The following is a 21455-nucleotide window of genomic DNA, read 5'->3' on the forward strand; positions in this document are numbered from 1 at the left end:
ATAATTAAGAGTAGATCAGAGTGAATTGTGATTTGCCAGATACTTTACAAGAAATATGAATGTTTACTACACTGATTGTTGTAGCAATATCTAATAATGTTTTAAAAGAATTGCCTAAAAAAGGTCTTTCATTCAGTTTGTTTCAATAAAGAGTTGACACATTTTCACAATTAGCGTTTAACTGTTTCAGTGTAAATAAATGCTATTTATATTATCCTAAAAAGCCTCTCCCCCATTTTCTTATTACCTTAATATATTTCTTAGGATGATGTTTCGTCTTGGCTCAATTAAAGGCTCAGGCCATCTGCATTATCTCAAATTTCTAGTTAGCAGAATTTTAATGAAATTTCATTGCATACACCTTCGTAAACATTGTAATATTTTTTGTCTATTTGTGATTCAGGTCTGCTGTATTGTAGTGACCAGTCATTAGAATTGGAGTACTCTTGAATTTGTTATTGGGATTTCTGATTCAAATGAACAGTGAAAAGAAGTTCCTGCTCTATTCAGCAAATTTTGTTGTCTTTGTGAACTTTTTCTGTTTCCCCAAACCTAATTTTGTCTAATAATAAATACATATATAAGTACGTAGTTCTTATTTCATGCTGTTATCAGTTTGGTAAAAGTGAATCTCTATGCACATTGATCAGTTTTCTTTTTATGGATGTGTAACATATATTTGGAAGTAGTATCATATGCCCAAAACAAAAATGTTATATGTCTTAGTCTGTGTAAGTTTATGCTGTCAACAAATAACTGCTGGATCCTTTTAATGAGCCTCATGTTACCTGGTCAATATGAGAGATAGTGAAGAAATAAAAGACACAAGGAAAAAGGGAAAGACATTCTAGATAGAACCCTGGTCAATACCCTTTACAAATCTGTAGTTATATTTACATTCTGGCATTTATTAATTTAAAGTCCCCTCTTTTTGTTTATGGAACTTGAATAAAGGCACTAAAGGAAATTTGTTAACAGATAAGACTTGATGAATAACTGATGATGTGGTATAAATTTTAATATTTTTAACTAATAAAAGAGATTTGATATTTATTTGATCATTAGTATAGTAAAAGCATACAGATTCTGTTTGTCAAAATACTTATATATGGCAGTTAGTAAGTGCCAGGCACTGTTCTAAGTACTTACTTTACAAATATCAACTCATTTAATCTTTATAACAACCCTATGAGTAAGTACGTTTATTACCATGTTTACTTTATAGATGGGCAAATTAAGGCACAGAGAGGCTAAGTAATATCCTCCAGGTCACTTAGGATAACAAACGTCTGAGTTCATTGAACCCAGAGCCTATGCTGTGCTGCCTGTTGATCTACTGTGGATAGCCTAATACCAAATGAACACTTTTGTGTTTTTAATTTATTGTAACTCAAGTAAAACTCTCAATAAAAGTCTTAATGGAAGCCTCAATGAACCTTAAAAAATAGTTGTTTGATTTAATTAGAATAATTTTTGTTTAATATTTTGTTTTCTATGGCTTAAGTATACCTTCCACAATATTACCATTTTATAAGTTGCTAAGGGATCAAATAAGATAATATTTGAAGAGTCCATAATCATCATTCAACAAATGCGAATTTCTACTATAGTTAATAAAGTAGGTGCAAAGATAAGCTTCAATTACTGGGAAATGTTTTAAGCAATTATGTAGTTCTCCTCAATAGTCAGAAGATGTCAGTGTTAGGACAGTGTAAAAAATTGAATGTCAACAATTTTTTCCTAAGATGTTAAAAAAACTGTAAAATTGAGATACTACTAAGTGAAGTCAAAAGTGTTATTCAGATTTGCCAATGTTTTCATGATTAAAATATCGTCGATTTCTGTGAAGTTTCTTTCTTTCAAAAAGAAAATTTCTTTTAATCACTTATCCCTCAGGAATCAAAAGGCTTACTCATAAGATATAATATTGAACATAATTTTATAGAGATTAACTATATATCTAAATTAAGTTCAATATTATATCTTATGAGTAACCCTTTAATGTATACTACTATAGAGATGGCTTCCCTGGTGGCTCAGAGGTTAAAACGTCTGCCTCCAATGCGGGAGACCTGGGTGCGATCCCTGGGTCGGAAAGATCCCCTGGAGAAGGAAATGGCAACCCACTCCAGTATTCTTGCCTGGAGAATCCCATGGACAGAGGAGCCTGGTAGGCTACAGTCCACAGGGTTGCAAAGAGTCGGACATGACTGAGCGACTTCACCTTGACTATAGAGATACATATCAAATTTTCACTAAACTCACTCAGTGATGGCTCCTTTAACTTTGCTTTGTTGTGAAACATAGAGCTTTTGTGCACCTTTACCCCAGCACATATAAATGACTGAACCAGAGGATTTCTTTGTTTGTTTCCCATGATAAATTATTCATGATGCTGTTATTTAGGAAATTTATTGAAAATGTGTGTGTGTAAACTCTAGCTCTCCGGTTTCTTAGTTGCTGGGACTGGTTTGGGGAGGTATGTTTTTCAGGTAAGCCCCTGAAATGAAATTAAAAAATGTTTCAACATAATTGGCCAGATGATGTGATTAAGAAGATAATCTAGGTCAAACTATATGAGTAAGTAGATCATTGTAGGAGAGTTATATTAGCTCTTTTAGACTCTTGGCCACCCTTGTTCAGATTACAATTCTAGTAAATAAAATTTAACGTCATTGTTACTGAAATAAAATCACTGCATTTCTCAAAGTAAGGATATTCCAGAAAATACATTACCTTAAAAAAGAAAATCTTAGAGAAATGTGTTAGTATATAAACAAAGTATGAAAATTTAACCTTTTTTTGATAATGTTCAATGTAAATTAGTAGCTTTCATTTCGTGTAGGAATGACAATACAAATTTCTAAATGCGTTTGATGATTCTTTTCTAAATAAAGTTAAAAACACTAGATAACTATGCTAAATTAGTTTTTTAACATAATTTTATTTATTTTAATATAAATTTATTTATTTTAATTAGAGGCTAATTACTTTACAATATTGTATTGGTTTTGCCATACATCAACATGAAGGATTATTTGATTTATTTAAATGCCAAATATATTTGTCTTCAAATGTATCTCGTTACTTTTGTGATAAAGCATTATGACTCTTAGAATACCTATTTAATTTGTAAATATAGTATGATATTTTAATTAGGCTTAACATGAAGGAAAATATTTTCGTGTGTTTTCTCTGACCATATTTAACTGTATACCGGAATAGGGAAGCCACCTGGGCTTGTGAAGTGAATTGATTTGTTCTGAGTCAGTTTGTGCACAAGTACTGTCTTTCCTGTGAAGTTAATATGAGCTTCAGAGATGAACGAACTAATCTTTGTCTCCTAAATAGACCTTCATTGTATAGTATTTGAATTTAGAATTAATGAAACTTCAGTTTTTCAAACTAATATTAATTGAGGACAGCTGAGGTGAATTAGTAACAATTTGGACTTACAGAATATTTTAAATCTATGTATATATTCAAATTTGAGTTTTAGGATATTTAAATATGTACAGTAATGCAAAATAAGTATCTTTCTAAGTTTTTGTGTATAATGGATATTTTAAATTAGAATAGTACTTGAGTAACAATAATACAAGTCTCATCAAGTTTTTGACTGCATCATCCTCTGTTTCTTTCCTTTATCAATTATCTGCTCACTCTTCTATGTCCTGTCTCTTTACCTTCCATCTTATAAATGTGCTCAGACCTCTACCGTTATCCCTGATTCCCGAACAGCTGTTGCCTTGTTTCTTTGTTTTCTTCTGGGACCAAACTTACCTTTGCTAGATCTGCAGTTTTTAATCACTCCTTAACTCACTGTGGGCTTTCCTGGTAGCTCAGCTGGTAAAGAATCCACCTGCAATGCAGAAGGCCCTGGTTTGATCCCTGGGTTGCGAAGATCTCCTGGAGAAGGGATAGGCTACCCACTCCATTATTCTTGGACTTCCCTGGTGGCTCAGACGATAGAGAATCTGCCTGCCATTCAGGAGACCTGGGTTCAATCCCTAGGTTGGGAAGATCCCCTAGAGAAGGGAATGACAACCCACTCCAGTATTCTTGCCTGGAGAATTCCATGGACAGAGGACCCTGGCAGGCTACAGTCCATGGGGTTTCAAAGAGTCGGATACAACTGAGCGACTTTCACTTCACTTAACTCACTGCAGTGCAGCTTTTACTTCCATTTCTCCATTAAAATAGTCTCACTACTGCTGCTGCTGCTGCTGCTGCTAAGTTGCTTCAGTCGTGTCTGACTCTGTGCGACCCGATAGACGGCGGCCCACCAAGCTCCCCTCTCCCTGGGATTCTCCAGGCAAGAACACTGGAGTGGGTTGCCATTTCCTTCTCCAATGCATGAAAGTGAAAAGTGAAAGTGAAGTCGCTCAGTCGTGTCCTATCCGACTCTCAGCAACTCCATGGACTGCAGCCTACCAGGCTCCTCCGTCCATGGGATTTTCCAGGCAAGAGTACTGGAGTGGGGTGCCATTGCCTTCTCTGAAATAGCCTCACTGGAGCGTAACATACCTACTAATGGCAAAATTCAGTTTAGCGTTTGACAGTGATGAGACCTCTTTCTTCTCAAAACCCCTTGCTTGGTTTCTTCCTCATTTTCCTTCCCCAATTCTTCTTTTTTCTTTTTGATACTCCTGGCTAACTTTTCTTCTGATTTTTCTCCTACTTGATTTTAGGGTCTCATCCTCTTTCCTTACTCTCTCTGAAGCTTTTATGATTTCAGATGTCTCATACTCTCCTGGGTCTAAATTTACATCTCATAACTTTTTTTCACTTGTCTCTGTACCTGTGTTTCTAATTGTCTGGATACCATGTTTTTCATACTCATCGTGTCTCCCTGTCCCATCCCACCACCATGGAACTTGCTCCTCCTCTCTATTCTTTATTTTAGTTAATAGCAGTATTACCCACCCAGTTTTCTAAGCTCTGTACCTCAGTCTTCCTTGATCTTGCTCTCTTTCTTTCTCCTCACCTACTTGTTCACCAGAATGCTAACTATACATCTTTCTCCAGTTCATTACCTCTTCTCCATATCTACTGCCCTTGCTTGTGTCGGAACCCATATTCTTTCTTTTATTGGCAGTTGTGTTAATAATAACTTCTTAATGGTTCCACTTTCTCTAGTTTCACAGGTTGTAGAGAAATCCCTGGCTTAAAATTCTTTATTGGCTCCTCATTAGCAATAACAAAATATGGACTTTTTGAAAGCATCATGTCCATCTTTACCTAAGTTCTGTTACCTGACACAGTCTCAGTAGCAACTCTTTGACTTTTTCCTAGGCTGAACTTTTTGTCCTTTGTGCTCTCCTTCTTCTGAGCATGCTCATTTTCTTATTCCTGAAAAATCCCTACTAATCATTTAGGATTTAGGGATGAGAGTATAGCACAGTGGTTAAGAGCCTTGTCCTCAGAAATCAAACCACTTTGGTTCCAGTTCTCACTTAGATATCTAATTGAGTGATTTGGTAAATCTGGTAAATTACCTAATCTTTCTGAGCTTATTATTTTTATTTTTTCTTCAAATGACTCTTTTGGTATCTTCCTTCACAGGATTATTGTAGCTACTGAATTATTTAATGAATAATGAATTATTTAATGAATAATGTAAAGTGCTTAAAACAGTACTTGCCACAGAGTGTATACTTAATTAGTGTGTGTGTTATTCACTCAGTCGTGTCCAACTCTTTGCGACCCCACGGACTATAGCCTGCCAGACTCCTCTGTCCATGGGATTCTCCAGACAAGAACTGGAGTGGATTGCCATACCCTTCTCCAGACTTCAGTTCAGTTCAGCCCAGTCACTCAGTTGGGTCCAACTCTTTGCGACCCCATGGACTGCAGCTTGCCAGGCTTCCCTGTCCATCACCAAACTCCTGGAGCTTACTCAAACTCATTTCCATCGAGTCAGTGATGCCATCCAACTATCTCACCCTCTGGCGTCCCCTTCTCCTGCCTTCAATCTTTCTCAGCATCAGGGTCTTTTCCAATGAGTCACTTCTTCTCAGGAGATGGCCCAAGTATCAAGAGTTTCAGCTTCAGCATCAGTCCTTCCAATGAATATTCAGGACTGATTTCCTTTAGGATTGACTGGTTGGATCTCCTTGCAGTCCAAGGGACTCTCAAGAGTCTTCTCCAATACCCCAGTTCAAAAACATCAATTCTTCAGTGCTCAGCTTTATGATCCATCTCTCACATCCATACATGACTACTGGAAAAACCATAGCTTTAACTAGACGGACCTTTGTTGGCAAAGTAATGTTTCTGGTTTTTAATATGCTGTCTAGGTTGGTCATAGCTTTTCTTCCAAGGAACAAGCATCTTTTATTTTATTTTTTTTCTTAAATAGATTTTTATTTGCTCTTTTATTTAACAAATATTTTCAACATTGAACTTTCTCAAATTTATGAGCATCTACCTTATGCTGAGGAAAGGAAATATTTTCAGATATAATTTTCTTTTTTTTTAATTTTTAAATTTTTTATTTTTTTTTATATTTCTTTTTCTTTCTTTCTTTCTTTTTTCTTTTTTCTTTTTTTTTACTGTATTGGTTTTGCCACACATTGACATGAATCCACCACGGGTGTACATGCGTTTAATTTCATGGCAGCAGTCACCATCTGTAGTGATTTTGGAGCCCAAGAAAATAAAGTCTGTCACTGTTTCCATTGTTTCCCCATTTATTTGCCATGAAGTGATGGGACCAGATGCCATTCTTAGTTTTCTGAATGTTGAGCTTTAAGCCAACTTTTTCACTCTTCTCTTACACTTTCATCAAGAGACTCTTTAGTTCTTCGCTTTCTGCCATAAGGGTGGTGTCATCTCCATATTTGAGGTTATTGATATTTCTCCTGGCAATCTTGATTCCAGCTTGTGCTTCATGCAGCCTGACATTTCACATGATGTACTCTGCATATAAGTTAAATAAACAGGGTGACAATATACAGCCTTGACGTACTCTTTTCCTGATTTGGAACCAGTCTGTTGTTCCATGTCCAGTTCTAACTGTTGCTTCTTGACCTGCATACAAATTTCTGTATGTATTTCTCCAGACTTAATTAGCTTATTATTTACTAAAATGTCATTCTTTTGTGTTTGGTTTGTTTTTCTACTAGTCATCTTTTATCAGGTGTTAATTCTCAAATAAAATATGAAAGGATTCAGTAAAGATCAGGGCTTTTGGGCAAAGGTAGTCACAGTCAGGAATGCAGATTGTGTCCTCTTCAGTGGGTACTTGTATAACTGCTCATGTTTGAGTTCCTTGTAAGAAAGGCAGCAGTTGAAAAGCATGTAAGCATAGAAACTCCAGTGACATGCTTGTAATACCTTTTTGAAAACCTTTTTGTAATACCTTTTTGAAAACCTTTTTGAAACTCTTCAACAGTGCCTTTAGAGGTGAAATCTTGCAGCAGTAACAAGCTTGGGCAGTGCCCTTGTTTTGACATCCATGAATTTCTTCTCCTTCAATATTATGACTGATGCTTTCTTGGGGTCCTGGTGTTCACTCTCCAGGTGTCACTCTATTATTGAAATAGAACAAGTACCATCAGTGACATCATGCTTAAGGGTGGAAAATAGGTTTATTCACACATGCCAGCTCTGTTTGATGGCTATCTGGAACACTGGGTTGAAAGTGTATTGAGGCTTTGTCTGGGATTGGCTGCCAAGAACACCTTGGTAGATTACTGATAGTTTTTGTAAGCCACAGGAGAGACAGTAGAGGAATTTAGGTCTTATATTTATAATCCCTGATACTGTTCATCCTCCAGTGTGTGGATGAGTTACCAGGTAGGTTAGCTGTTTTTTGAACAGTTTTGGAAGATAATTCTGCATAAGTAAAGGGGGCATTAAATAGAACCTTGAATGCCAGCAGAGAAATCTGGACATAATTGGAAAGTTAGTTTTTTTTTTTCAGTAGAAGAGTTAGTGTTTTGAAAAAGGTCAATCTACCACTGATTTGCAGGAAAATTTCTGTGATGGCAGAATCAGAAGAACTTTCAGTTCAGTTCAGTTCAGTTCAGTCGCTCAGTCGTGTCCAACTCTTTGCAACCCCATGAATTGCAGCACGCGAGGCCTCCCTGTCCATCACCATCTCCCGGAATTCACTCAAACTCACGTCCATCGGGTCAGTGATGCCATCCAGCCATCTCATTCTCTGTTGTCACCTTCTCCTCCTGCCCTCAATCCCTCCCAGCATCAGAGTCTTTTCCAACGAGTCAACTCTTCGCATGAAGTGGTCAAAGTATTAGAGTTTCAGCTTCAGCATCAGTCCTTCCAATGAACACCCAGGACTAATTTCCTTTAGAATGGACTGGTTGGATCTCCTTGCAGTCCACGGGACTCTCAAGAGTCTTCTCCAACACCACAGTTCAAAAGCATCAATTCTTTGGTGCTCAGCTTTCTTCACAGTCCAACTTTCACATCCATACATGACCACTGGAAAAACCATAGCCTTGACTAGATTGACCTTTGTTGGCAAAGTAATGTCTCTGCTTTTCAGTATGCTCTCTTTTTATAACTTTTCTTCCAAGGAGTAAGCGTCTTTTAATTTCATGGCTGCAATCACCATCTGCAGTGATTTTGGAGCCCCCAAAAAAGAGGTCTGACACTGTTTCCACTGTTTCCCCATCTATTTCCCATGAAGTGATGAGACCAGATTCCATGTGTCAAAACTGTATTTCCTTGATTATTGATCCTAGTAAAAGCACTTTTTACATTCTAGCATTTGTGATATTAAGCATATTACCTCTGTTCCTTGTATAAAATGGAGATAACAGTATTTACCTCAGAGTTGTTAAGATTAAGTGGGTCCATACATACAAGACACTTCAGTCAGTGCAAAGTGTATATTAATAGTAAGCACTAGTATAAGTGTTAGCTATTATCACTGTTACTATTATTGTATAGTCAATATATACATGTAATATAGTATTTCTTAACCTAAAATCAATAGGTTTCTTAAAAATGAATGACATTTTGAATGGTAAGATTGCAGACTAAGCATGAGGTAATAAGGCCTAGAATAGACTAATAGTTTAATAGTTGAGAGAATTCAGAAGTCTGAGAGACTTTTCAGAAAGAACTGACCTGATGTTTTGTATATAGTGGATTAAGAAAAAGGAGGATTTAAGACAAGACTCAGCAAACCTGAATGAATGGGAAATAGATTGGTTTAGGAAATAAATGTTACTTGATGTATGTACTTAGAACAATGCCTTGCATGTAGAAAGTATTACTTGTGTTAGCTATTATAGTAGTAGGACTGTTTAAAATGGTTATGAAATTAAACAGTTTAAAGATATTTACATACAATTTACATTTTACATGTAATATAGATAATTTAAAAGTATCAAAATGTAAATAAACCTTATATATATAAAATTTACTAGTTAGAAAATTCACATCTAAGGAAAAATAAAGTATGTGTTTTAAATATTTTTCAGTATAAATCATCAAGGAAGAGTTCAAGTGGCAATGAAAACAATGAGGTGAGAAAAGAGGGTAATATTAACAATTATTTAAAACATTTATTTTCATATGTAGTTGGCTCAATCAGGGTAAAATATAATCCATCTTGTTATTGATTTAATGTGTGGATTTTCTCCAATAATAAAAAAATTAGCATGATTAGACTGGTATTAATTTGATTATATAATTTCCACATGTTGTTAGTAGTTTGGTCTTAGAATTTTATTAACATTCATATTAAAACTGTAACTAAAATTCTTGCATATTTTATCTTCTTAAATCAGCATGGTGGTCAATTGAGATTTTTCCTTTGAAACTTACTAATCTCGTTTCACAACTCTGTATACTATTTTAACATTTAAAATTAGATTTCTACAGTTTGAGCATTACTATAAATTTTTCTACCTCATCATTTTAACTTGTACATCAGCCTGGCATTTTTGAAATGATACAGTCTCATCACCATAAATACTTAAGTAACTCTATGTACTTTAGTTTGGACAGATTGGTAATTAATTTGATGTTGAATACTTGGGAGGACTTCTGAAAACTCTTTTAAATTTAAGATATGGAATCACCCAAAAAGTGTGTGTTGTACTGTAGGTTTGAGGTTCAGCTTGGATGATTTCTTTGTTCCTTTTTATGTTTAATCCACTTTGGTTCTGCATGCTTCAATATCTAATCAGTTACCAAAACCTACTCTCTTTTTTTCTGGATACAGAAATATTTTGAATACATTCCCCACCTGCATTTCTGCTCTGGCACAAGCCCTTATCATTTCTGGCCTGCACTACTGCAGTAGCATACTTAATCTTCTCCCTTTCTCCAATCCATTTTCCTCTCTGCTGCCAATGATTGTTTCAAAGAACGCAAATATGATCAGGCCATTCCCTTGCTTAGAAACCTTCTCTGTCTCCTCATCACTTAAAAGGTAAATTTAGGGTTCTTCTTGATCAAGCTTCGGCTGCCCACATCAGCCTCAATTCACGATTTACCTTCCTTTCACCATACTCTTCAAAAATACAGAACTACAAGATTTTCTACTAAACACAGCACAGCACAAGGTTTTCTGCACTCATCCTTACATTTATTGTTTCTGTGCCTTTGTCCTTGTTGTCCTCTCATCTTGGAATATTGTTAAACATCTACTCAGTTTTTAGTTTCTCAGGAAACTTGCCTTTACTTATCAGCCCCACCATTTCCCCAAGTATCCCTTATCTGTGCCTAATAATATGTCATGCATAGCTCTATTATTGTTCTGAGAAGTTTGTATTACTTCTGTAAATGAATCTATTTTCCCCCCTAGACTGAGAGATCCTTGAGTGAATGATATTTTACTAAGTTTCAATATTCCCAGGGTCTAGCACCAGTGTCTGACATATAGTAGACAGTCAGTAATCATTTGTTGATGATGAATGTATACTTTATCTTGTATGTATATTCAAGGTTAAAAGTTAAGATTTTCGTATTTGTTTAGTAGTAGTCATTGAGAAAAAAACATGAACCATTTAGTAGTAGTTTATGCAGTTCAGTTCTTTGTCATTATTTCTAAGCTTATATTAGATAAACGTAATTTTCCAGGTAAATGTTATTATTTGGGGTGATGGAATTTTTGCATGCGTCCATGTGTCTGTCTCACATTAGAATATATTGCTGCCATTTCTTATCAGGAATTAATCTTAAATTGTGGCTATTTTCTAAGAAATATAGAAAGATTTTTCATTAGTAATATTTAAAGGAAATAAACTTGTAAGAAAATATTTGATGTAAGTAGACACTAGTTATAAACTCTAAATTGCTTATGAATCACCTGGGGATTTTACTGAAATACAGATTCTGATTCAGTAGGTCTTGGGTGGGGCCTGAGATTCTGCATTTCTAACAAGCTTCCAGAAGATACTGATGCTACTGGTCTACAGACCACATTTTGGCAAGGTGGTGGATGGTATTTTCCAGATCCTTCTTTAGTAGTTTCAGTTTTCCTTTTACATGTCTGAATCATCATTCATATTTTAATTTCATGTTTCATGTTTTTATTTTTATATTTTAGCAAGACAGTGATAATGCTAATATGTCACCACAATCGCCAGTATCATCTGAGGTACAAGTTCTGTTTTTTAAATGTGTTTACATAGGTTTTCTTTGTCGCTTCTCTCTAACCTCATCTTTCTTTTGTAAATGTAGTTTATTCGCCCATATTTAAAAATCCATAGTAGGTTAATTTGTACAAAACTAGCTTACAAAAACTTCTAAGAACACCATGTTTTGGTACAAATATTCATAATGAATATCACTTAAATTACTTATTGAAAAATGCCTATAGATCACATGAAATAATTCACTTTATAAATTTTTATGTTTTATAATTCATCAATATTTTGAAATAAATGACAAGAGTAGCTTTCAGATTTTAAATTTGAAAAAAATACTTCAGCATTGTGCAATGGCCTTTGGTTTTTCTCATAACCAATTAGGTCTGAAAGCAATGCAAGAAAAACTTCCTTTTTCCACGAGAAACATCCCTGTAGTGGGTTGTTCCTATCGACAAGAGGGTACACTTTTCCTAGCATCTTAGACCTAAGGAGGGGCCATGGGGAAAAGGGGTAGATGAAAGTTAAGAGTTTCTGAGATCTCAACCAAATATTCTTTTGGTTTGAATGATTGACTCTTCTAATTTAGTTAAACTTGTTGCTTTTAATATGTTATGAGATAAATTTTAAAAATCCTAAACAATAGCTCTTTTACTTCAGATTACTTAGTATTCTAAAACTGTACTGGCATTAGTAAATAGATGATTTTTTATTTATTTGGTGAATTCAGGACTTTGTCTAAATATTTGGATAATCCAAAATCACAATATAGTTTTGGTTAATTAGACAATATTTCATTTTATATAGGTGGTATTAGTTTTTTTAAAGCCAGAATTGTTTGTGTATTGTTTTGGGTCAGTTGCATTATAAAACTTTAAGATGGACTTGGACATTAGTTTTCTAAACATGTTTCTAAATTACTTATATGGCAGGTAAACTGGTTTACATTCTTTTTTCAAAACAGTTTAGGATATGCTAAAATTCGTCTCTGTCACATGCTTTTGTAAATCCTTTCTTTTACTTTCAGTTATAACAAATGTAGGTGATAACTTATTTTCTTAGATTTTTTGTGATTTTATGATCTATGCTCAATGAGAAGAGGATCAGTGCCAATTTTCTCAAATTATATTGCTTTTGTAACACATTTTCCTTACATTTGGATAAATTAAATTTTTGTCTGGAAATTCATAGTACTTTAACTGAAATAATCAAGACAAACAGGCTTGTGGATAGATAGGTGGTCAGCATGTGTTTTGGTAGCTCAGCTGATGTTCAACTTGAATTGCTTATCCCATGTTAATCAGAAAATTAAGACAGTCACCAGAATGCTGATTGTTTCAGTTTCATCAGTGAAAGGAAAATGGTAAAAACAATTAGTTTAGTGCTTTACTATTACCAAAGTGCTTGCCTGTACATTTAAACCTAAGAGCAGTCCCACTAGCTGGGTATTATCCTCATCCTTTTACAGCTCAAGAGTGATAAGTTTTCCTAAAGACTTCAGTCAATAAATGGTAGAGGAGTGACTGAAGCCCAAACTCTTAACAACTTCATAGTTGTTGTACAGATTAAATAAGATGCTATTAAAATTGCATTAGCTTTCCATTTTATAATTTACAAAGTGCTTTCTTTTAGTTATCTCAGTTAATTTTTACAGCAGCCTATTTTAAAGGTGAAAGGATAGTTACAGAAAAATAAAATGTTTTGCTTAAAACTTAGTCTAAACTTTCTGACTCTACGTTCAGATTTTTTAAATATACCACGTTTCTTTTCACAGTACAGTACTGTTTGAAAGCACTTTGAAATAATGTGAATTCAGATAGAAGAAATAATGCTTTATTCTCTATCACTCTGCAGCCACTGTTAGTTTGAATGTGTATATTTGCCTCAGGTTATCCACTAAGGGTCAAGTCCATAGTAGATAGTAAGTAAACGTCACTAATTTCACTTATCTCTTCATTGAAACTTTTTTCCATTTTTCAGGAGACTTTAATCTGGTTCTTCATTAAAAAAAAAGAGTATATGTTTATTTGATTCACTTCAATAACTTTCATTTCCCTTATACTAAGAGAGAAGTTAATTAGCAAATATTTGTAGACCTTTTAAAAATGAAACATTATCTGTTTGAATTAAACTGCAGTTTACCTTTCTCTACTCCACTAATTATGGAAAAAAATACTTCTCAAAATTGGCATGAATATAACTACTTTATTTTGAAAGAAAAAAGATTTTATTTGTTTTTTTTGTTTTTAGGAGTATGATAGAACTGATGTTTTTTCACATGGTCCCTTTGGCTTGAAGCCTAGATCAGGTAAATATATATTCTGCAAATACAATCTATTGGTTATATACAAAACTAGAGTTTCTCAGCTTAAATGGGATTGATTCCTTAGTTTTAAGTACACGTAGATTCATTCTTTCCCCTCTCCTAAAAGTAATTTTCTCTTAACCTTATTTGTCTTTCCAATTCCCATTCCCCATTTCTTTCTTCCTCTTTACCTTCAAGCTCCTGAAACCTCAGCTTTTTGCCTTAGATATACTGCAGTCTTATTTCTACTCTACTGTGACTGCTATTAGAATGACCACTCTGCCAGCAGACCAAACACTGTTTGAAATTATAGCACTCCATTATATTGTGGTTTTAAAAAGGGATCTTTTCGCATTTGGCAAGCCCAAAAGAAAATGGATCCATGTTACTTGGCAAGGTATTGAATTATAGTTTTTATTCCTGAATAACTGTATTGACCTTCAAGAATAATTTCCTATTTCTTTAAAGATAATAAAGGCTGATTTCTTAACCTGGATCATGTTTCTAATATATGTTTAAGTAAGAACATCTATAGGTGGTAGCAGTTGTTACACTTGTCTTCCCTGTTGTTTTCAATTATGCAGATAAGTAAATTTCAATTATATTCTGTAAAAAAATATTAGAATTCATTAATAATGAAAGTGCTTTATGTCATTTTGTTCTAGTTCTTTGTATCATGCCTCTTTCCCTGCCAATGGTTGATCCTTCTGATTAGCTTTATAATAAGCTAGGAAATTTCTGTTTTTATAGCTTTCAGCCGCTCATCTCGCCAGGAATATGGGGCAGCAGATCCAGGTTTTACAATGAGAAGAAAGATGGAACATCTACGGGAAGAGCGAGAACAAATACGACAGCTTCGCAATGTAAGTCGCATTGACCTTTCAGGTCTGCTTTATAGAAATGGGTTTAACTTGGAAAATTAAAAAAGAATATATTATTTTCAGTACTCTTTAAAATTTTAGATTATGTAATGATTAGTTATATACATATATATTTAAATAGAATGTCTGTGATTTATACCCATTTCTTTTACAGAATCTTGAATCCAGGTTAAAAGTAATTTTGCCTGATGACATAGGAGCTGCACTGATGGATGGGGTTGTTCTTTGCCATTTAGCCAATCATATAAGGCCACGCTCTGTAGCTAGTATTCATGTGCCATCACCAGCAGTGGTAAGTTTTGGCTACAGTTTGTTAGTTCTCTAAAGGAAGATAAAGCTGCTTGAAACAATCTTTAAATAATATTCTTCAATAAATATAATTTTCGGTTTTTATAAGTTTTGTACAAATATACCTGAAAATATACTATTTTTCTTACTTTACAGCCTAAACTTAGCATGGCGAAATGTCGAAGAAATGTAGAAAATTTTCTTGATGCTTGTAAAAAGTTGGGTGTCTCGCAGGTAATTATTTTTCTAACAAAATGATCTTTTAAATATGAATTTATTACATACAAACTGGCTTCTTCACAGTAGGCAAGAATAATGCTTTTTGAACATGAAAATGAATACCTTCCTCTTCACCTTCTACTGAATTCCATATTTAAATGTAAAAGCTGCCTATTGAATGATTTTTAAGCTGCTTTTAAAGTAATTGTAAAATAGCTACATATGTAGAAAAATTTACTAACCATGCACATCATCGAATAAACATAACTTACTGGTCATATGACAGGTTGATTGTGATGCTGTTGCTACTCTTATTTTTCCTGATAGAGAATATTTGGATTCCTTTAATCTAAGAATAGACTCTGATTGGAAGATTTGCATTCAGTGTGAACAACATTTAAAACTTTATTTAAAATGTCAATTTGGAAATCTTAGTAACATTATGATAATACCTCACTGGATAAACTTTTTCTGACATTTGTAGAAATTAGCTTATGTTTTATGTAATAATTGTAATAGTATTAAATTAACAAAGCAATATTATAAATATATAATGAAAATGAAAAATCAAAATATTGCTTTTTTGATAACATTATAAACTTAACAACATGATGAACTGTTGAGAGGACTTGGAATTATTAGCAGATCACAATGTAGTTGTACTTTTTTCCTTTTATTTTTTAAAGTATATTTTATTGAGATATCATTGACATAACATTTTGTAAGTTTAAGGTGTACCATGTGTTGTTTTGATACACTTAAATATTGTAATTATTAAGTTCTCTTTTCAATAGTGTCATAATAATCTGGTTTACAAATTCTACTGTGACCTCTTCCTACAAATGAATAAATATAATTTATATAGAGAGAATCAGTTGATACTGTTTAATTTGGAAGCTATATGCAAGCTAGTTACTTCTTGTCTATGCTTGACATGATGTTTTGAAATTTTAATTCCTAAGCATCTTTATGTTAGTTCTTTCTTTATATACTCACTCTTAATCTCTTAGTGAGAAAGAAAAATTAGGATGGTTATTTTTCTAGTTTGTTATTGCGTTGTGTATATTTTCCTGTTTTGTCAGTTTTTAAGAGTTTTTTGATGAGGGGTTCTCAGTCAACATTTATTAAATGAATGACATTTTACAGATGAAGAAACTGAGGCACAGAGAGCTTAGAAAACTTATCCAAGTTTGCTAAACTTTACTTTTACTAAAACTTTAGTAAACGTGGAAGCAAACTATGAACCCCAGTGATCTAATTCCAGAACCCACCCTCTAACTTGGATATTCTCTATTTCTGTTCTTTTACATGAATTGAAAGACAATCTAACTTACTCCTGACACTTTCTTTATACATTAGGCAAGGAGAATGACAGGAAAGGTCTTATGAAAACCATTCTACTTAGCATGCTCTCATCTTCTTTCTCCTGTTTGTTCTATGACAGAGTTAGTGACTCACCTGTCCTCACCATAAAGGTGGCTCATCAGCTTTCATTTTCAAAACTCTCTAGGTATTGGTAACAAAAGGAGAGATTTTATTTTTAGCTTCAATTTGTTTTTCCCTGACTTGAAAATGATCATATATAGTCAGTTTTTAAATTTACCTTTTTAGGATATTTTTCTATTTTTAACAGTTTTATTGAAGTATAATTGACATACAATAAAGTTCATATAAGTATACAGTTTGATGAATTTTGACATATGCCTATACCATGAAATCATTACCATAGTCAGGATAATGAACATGTCCATTACCTTCAAAAGTTTCCTTTTATCCCTTTGCAATCCTCTAGTCAACCACTAAAAGCTGTTTTCTGTTATTATAGTTTAGTTTGCATTTTCCATCTGGAGTTATATATAACTGGAATGATAAAATATGTATGATTTTTTTTCTGGCTTCTTTTGCTCAGTGTAGCTATTCTAAGACTCATAATATTGCATGTATAAAAAGGTCATTCCATTTTATTATTGTGTAGTATTTTATTATATGAATATATCACAATTTGTCAGTCCATTGACCCATTTGTTGATGGCCATTTGGATTGTTTGCAGTTTTAGGGACTACTGTAAATAAGGCTGCTATGAATATTTATGTACCAGTCTTTGGATATATACATTCTTTAATTTTGAGTAGGTGCATGAAAGTGGAATGGCTAGAACATACAGGAGGTATATGCTTAACATTGAGTATAAAACTTTTCCAAAGTGGTTATATCATTTTACATTCCCATCAGCAGCGTAGGAGAGTTCCAGTTCCTCCACATCCTCAGTAATATTCAATATGGTCAGTGTCTTTTTAAATTTATTCATTTTAATAGGTATGTACAGTTTGTCAGTGTGGTTTTAGTTTCCATTTGTCTGAAGACTAATGATGTTGATCATTTTTTCAAGGTCTTATTTTCCATTTGTATGACTTTTATGAAGTGTTTGTTCCAATCTTTTGTCTATCTTTTGAGTTGTTTTCTTACTGAGTTTGAGATTCTTTATAAATTGTAGATAACGTCCTTTATTGGATGTGTGGATCAAGTCCTTTATCAGATACAATATATGATTTACAAATACTGTATCCCAGTCTTTGCCTTGTCTTTTCATTCTCATTATAGTATCTTTCAAAGAGCAGAAATTTTAAATTTTTTGTAATTTGTCATTTAAAAAAAGTGATTGTACTTTTGGTGTCAAACCAAAGAAATCTTTGCATAAATTAAGGTCACAAAGATTTTCTCCTATATTTATTTCTAGAATTTTTATGGTCTTAATTTTTACATTTAGGTCTATAATCAAATTTTAGTTAATTTTTATACATGTTGAAAGGTATGGATTGAAGTTATCTTTTTTTTAGGCCTGGGCACACACATTGTTTTTTATTTTAAAAAATATTTAATATATCATAAAATTCACCCATTTAAAGTGTATAATTCAATGGTTTTTAGTATAGTCACAGAGTTGGACAGCAAACTATTAATGAAGGTAGAATATTTTTATCACCCCAAAAGAAACCTCTTAGCTGTTAGCAGTCCCTCCTCTTTTTTATCTGTATGAATTTGCCTATTCCTTGACATTACATATTAATAATGTCATATGATATGGAGTCTTTTGTGTGTGGCTTCTTTCATTTAGCATAATGCTGTCAAGGTTTATCCATGTTGTAGCATAAAGCAGTACAGACATACTCAGGTTTATTGCACTTCACTTTATTGTGCACCACAAATACAGCATTTTTTATGAATTCAAGGTTTGTGACAGCCCCGCACTGTCAGATGATGATTAGTATTTTTTAGTAATATTTTTTAATTGTTTTTTTAAAAGATGTAATGTTATTGCACGCTAAGAGACTAGAGTATAATGTAAATATAACTTTTATATACATTGGGAAACAAAAATTCATGTGACTTACTTTATTGCAATATTTGCTTTATTTTGGTGGTCTAGAACTAGAGTCTCACTATCTCTGAGGCATGACTGTACTTCATTTTTTGGGGTTGAGTAATAGTCCATTGTATGTATGTACCACATTTTGTTCACCATTCGTCAGTTGATGGATATTTGGGCTGTTTCCACTCATTGTTTATTATGAATAATGTTACTGTGAACATTCATGAACATGTGTTTGTTTGAATGCTTGTTTTAATTCTCTTAGTTAACAAGGTTATGTGGTAGGTTAAATGGTTGCTCTGTGCTGGGTTATATCTGTTATATCTGCTCTCTGTTTATCTTTTTGAGGAACTACTAAATTATTTTCCAGTTTACATTCACAGAAGCAATGTATGTGGGTTCTAATTTCTCTGCATCCTCACCAATTATTCTTGTCTACCTTTTTGATTCTAGTCATCCTAGTAGGAGGTCTGAAGTGGTCTCATTGTGTGTGGTTTTTTAAATTATTTATTTATTTTTTTAATTTAAATGTTGATTAGCTTTTCCTTAATGGCTAATGATGTTGGTCATCTTTTTGTGTGCCTGTTAACTATTTGTATATATTCTTTGGAGAAATGTCTTTTCAAATCCTGTGCTCATTTGTTAATTGAATTAGTCACCTTTTATTATTTCTTTATATATTCCAGATACAAGTTCCTTGTGAGATACATGATTCTAGTTTGCTGAGAGTGCTTACCAGGAATGAATGTTGAATTTTGTCAAGTGCTTTTTCTACATCTACTGAGTTAACATTTTTTTCTTTCACAGCATTGTTAATTACATTGGTCGGTTTTCAGATATTAACTCAAACCTGGACTCCTGGGATCAACCCCACTTGGTCATGATGGATTTTGTTGTTGTTACTTTTTTTATGTTGTTGGATTCAATTTGTTAAAATTTTGTTTAGCCCTTTTGCATCTATATCAATAGGGTTATTGTTCGTTAGTTTTCTTTCTTTTAAAGTTTTTGTCTGGTTTTGGTGTCAAGATAATGCTGACCTTATGGAACATGTTAGGAAGTATTCCCCACTCTTCACTTTTATTGAATATTATGGATAGAATTAATATTATTTACTCATTAAATATTTAGTCACAGTCATTATTGAACTTTGAATCCATCTAGGCAGGGGGTTTTCTTTGTAGGAAATTTTTTAACTACAGTTTCAATTTCTTTAATGAATATAGGGCTATTCTAATTTTCTATTTCTTGTATGAGCTTTGATATATGGTGTCTTTCAAAGAATTTGTCCTTTTCATCTAGTTTGTCAAACGTGTTGCTATAATGTTGTTTATAATGTCCCCCTTTTTATCATTTTAGTATTTGTAGACTCTCCTGTGGCATCACTTCTTTTATTCCTGATATTGTTAATTCGTGTATTGTTCTATCTTTTTCCTGATTAATCTAGCTAGGGATTTTGTGAATTAAAAAAAAAATTCTCAGTGAACTAACGTTTGGTTTTATTGATTTTTTTCACTAATATTTTGTTTTTTAATTTTATTGGTTTCCTCTCTCAACTTGATTATTTCCTTCTTTCTGCTTACCATTGGTTTAATTTGCTCTTCTTTATCTAGTTTCTGAGGTGGGAGCTGATGCCATTGATTTGAAACCTTTTTTAGTTTCTGATATATGTTGGTGATTATTTGAATAAACAAGCGAAATATTAGGAGGGCAATAAATGTTGCAGTGAAATTGGAGTGAGAAGATAGTTTTTGAGAACTATGATAAATGAGATAGTATCAGTAGTATTCGATGACTGAGTCAGGGGAATAAGGAAGAAACACGATTATGATTCCCAGGTTTATGTTGAGAGAGACTGAATAGTGTATTACTGACTGAGGTATAGAACACAGACAGGAAAGTTAATTTAGTAAGGAAGTAGTTCTGTTGTGGACATAGTGATTTTGATATGTCTGTTGGACATCCATTTGGCTGTATCAAGTTGACGTTTGTATCTGGAGCTCAGTAGAGAGATCTTGGCAGGAAATAAAGATTTGAAAATTATCAGGATGGAAGATATAGTTGTTACTCATTGGGATTAGGGGCCCTATCTTGCCAAAGTTTCCAATGTTTCAAGAAACACTGGATTAAAAAAAGTAATGTTGTAAAACACTATGCTAGTCACCTAAACCAAATCATGGACCATATGGGACCTATAAATGGTCTGTTTGCCGTCTACTCTATCCACTACTAGCTTATTTTCCTGAGATTAGTGAGTGTTCCAACTGAAGCAGTAGACTGTATCATTTCTTCAAAAAATGCTACCGAATTTATTTGATGCTGTGCACATTCATGCATATCTTCAATTAAAATCCTTGTGATTTTGATGAGGCTTTGAGAATACCAAGGAGAGAATACAGTATAGAAAGAGAAGAGGGTGAAGACAGAACCCTTGGAAACATTAAGAATGTTAAAAGAGGATCACTGAAAGCTAATGAAACCTAATGCAAAGTTGTCTCTAAACCTTCTTTCTCATAGAATTGTGAAGAAATGACATATATAATGACTTAGAAGAGAAGACAGTTGTTATTTATCAAATTCTAGACTATTTGAACTAAGAAGCAACACAACATCACTAGAAGCTGGAGGGAAGTCATCTTATGACAAAAAAAGTACTGAAGTGCTATATACATCACAGACCATGGAACCTAAGAACTGGTAGAAGGAACCAGAGTGGCTAGTTTTGTATAGGACTGAGCAGGTTACAAGATGTTTAAAATGCTTCCATATATAGATTCTTCTATTTGTTTCTCATACAGTTCCATTTTCAGGATGAAAAAACAGT

The 21455-nt window shown here is 33.4% G+C and overlaps 1 protein-coding gene and 1 non-coding gene across 2 annotated transcripts in view; both read left to right on the forward strand.

Moving 5' to 3' along the window:
* The window catches only part of LRCH2 (leucine rich repeats and calponin homology domain containing 2), a 105544-nt gene that overhangs the window by 80990 nt on the left and 3099 nt on the right, over positions 1 to 21455 (forward strand). The window contains exons 15-20 of the mRNA XM_070290869.1: positions 9456 to 9500; positions 11531 to 11581; positions 13821 to 13878; positions 14626 to 14738; positions 14911 to 15048; positions 15201 to 15278. Of these exons, the coding sequence (XP_070146970.1) occupies positions 9456 to 9500; positions 11531 to 11581; positions 13821 to 13878; positions 14626 to 14738; positions 14911 to 15048; positions 15201 to 15278 (483 nt within the window). The remainder of the gene's footprint in view (positions 1 to 9455; positions 9501 to 11530; positions 11582 to 13820; positions 13879 to 14625; positions 14739 to 14910; positions 15049 to 15200; positions 15279 to 21455) is intronic.
* On the forward strand, positions 11912 to 12040 carry LOC138931274 (small nucleolar RNA SNORA35). The gene has a single exon (XR_011446520.1). It is a non-coding gene; the product is annotated as a small nucleolar RNA SNORA35 (small nucleolar RNA).

Source organism: Ovis canadensis, chromosome X (assembly GCF_042477335.2).
Source record: "Ovis canadensis isolate MfBH-ARS-UI-01 breed Bighorn chromosome X, ARS-UI_OviCan_v2, whole genome shotgun sequence".
NCBI lineage: Eukaryota > Metazoa > Chordata > Mammalia > Artiodactyla > Bovidae > Ovis > Ovis canadensis.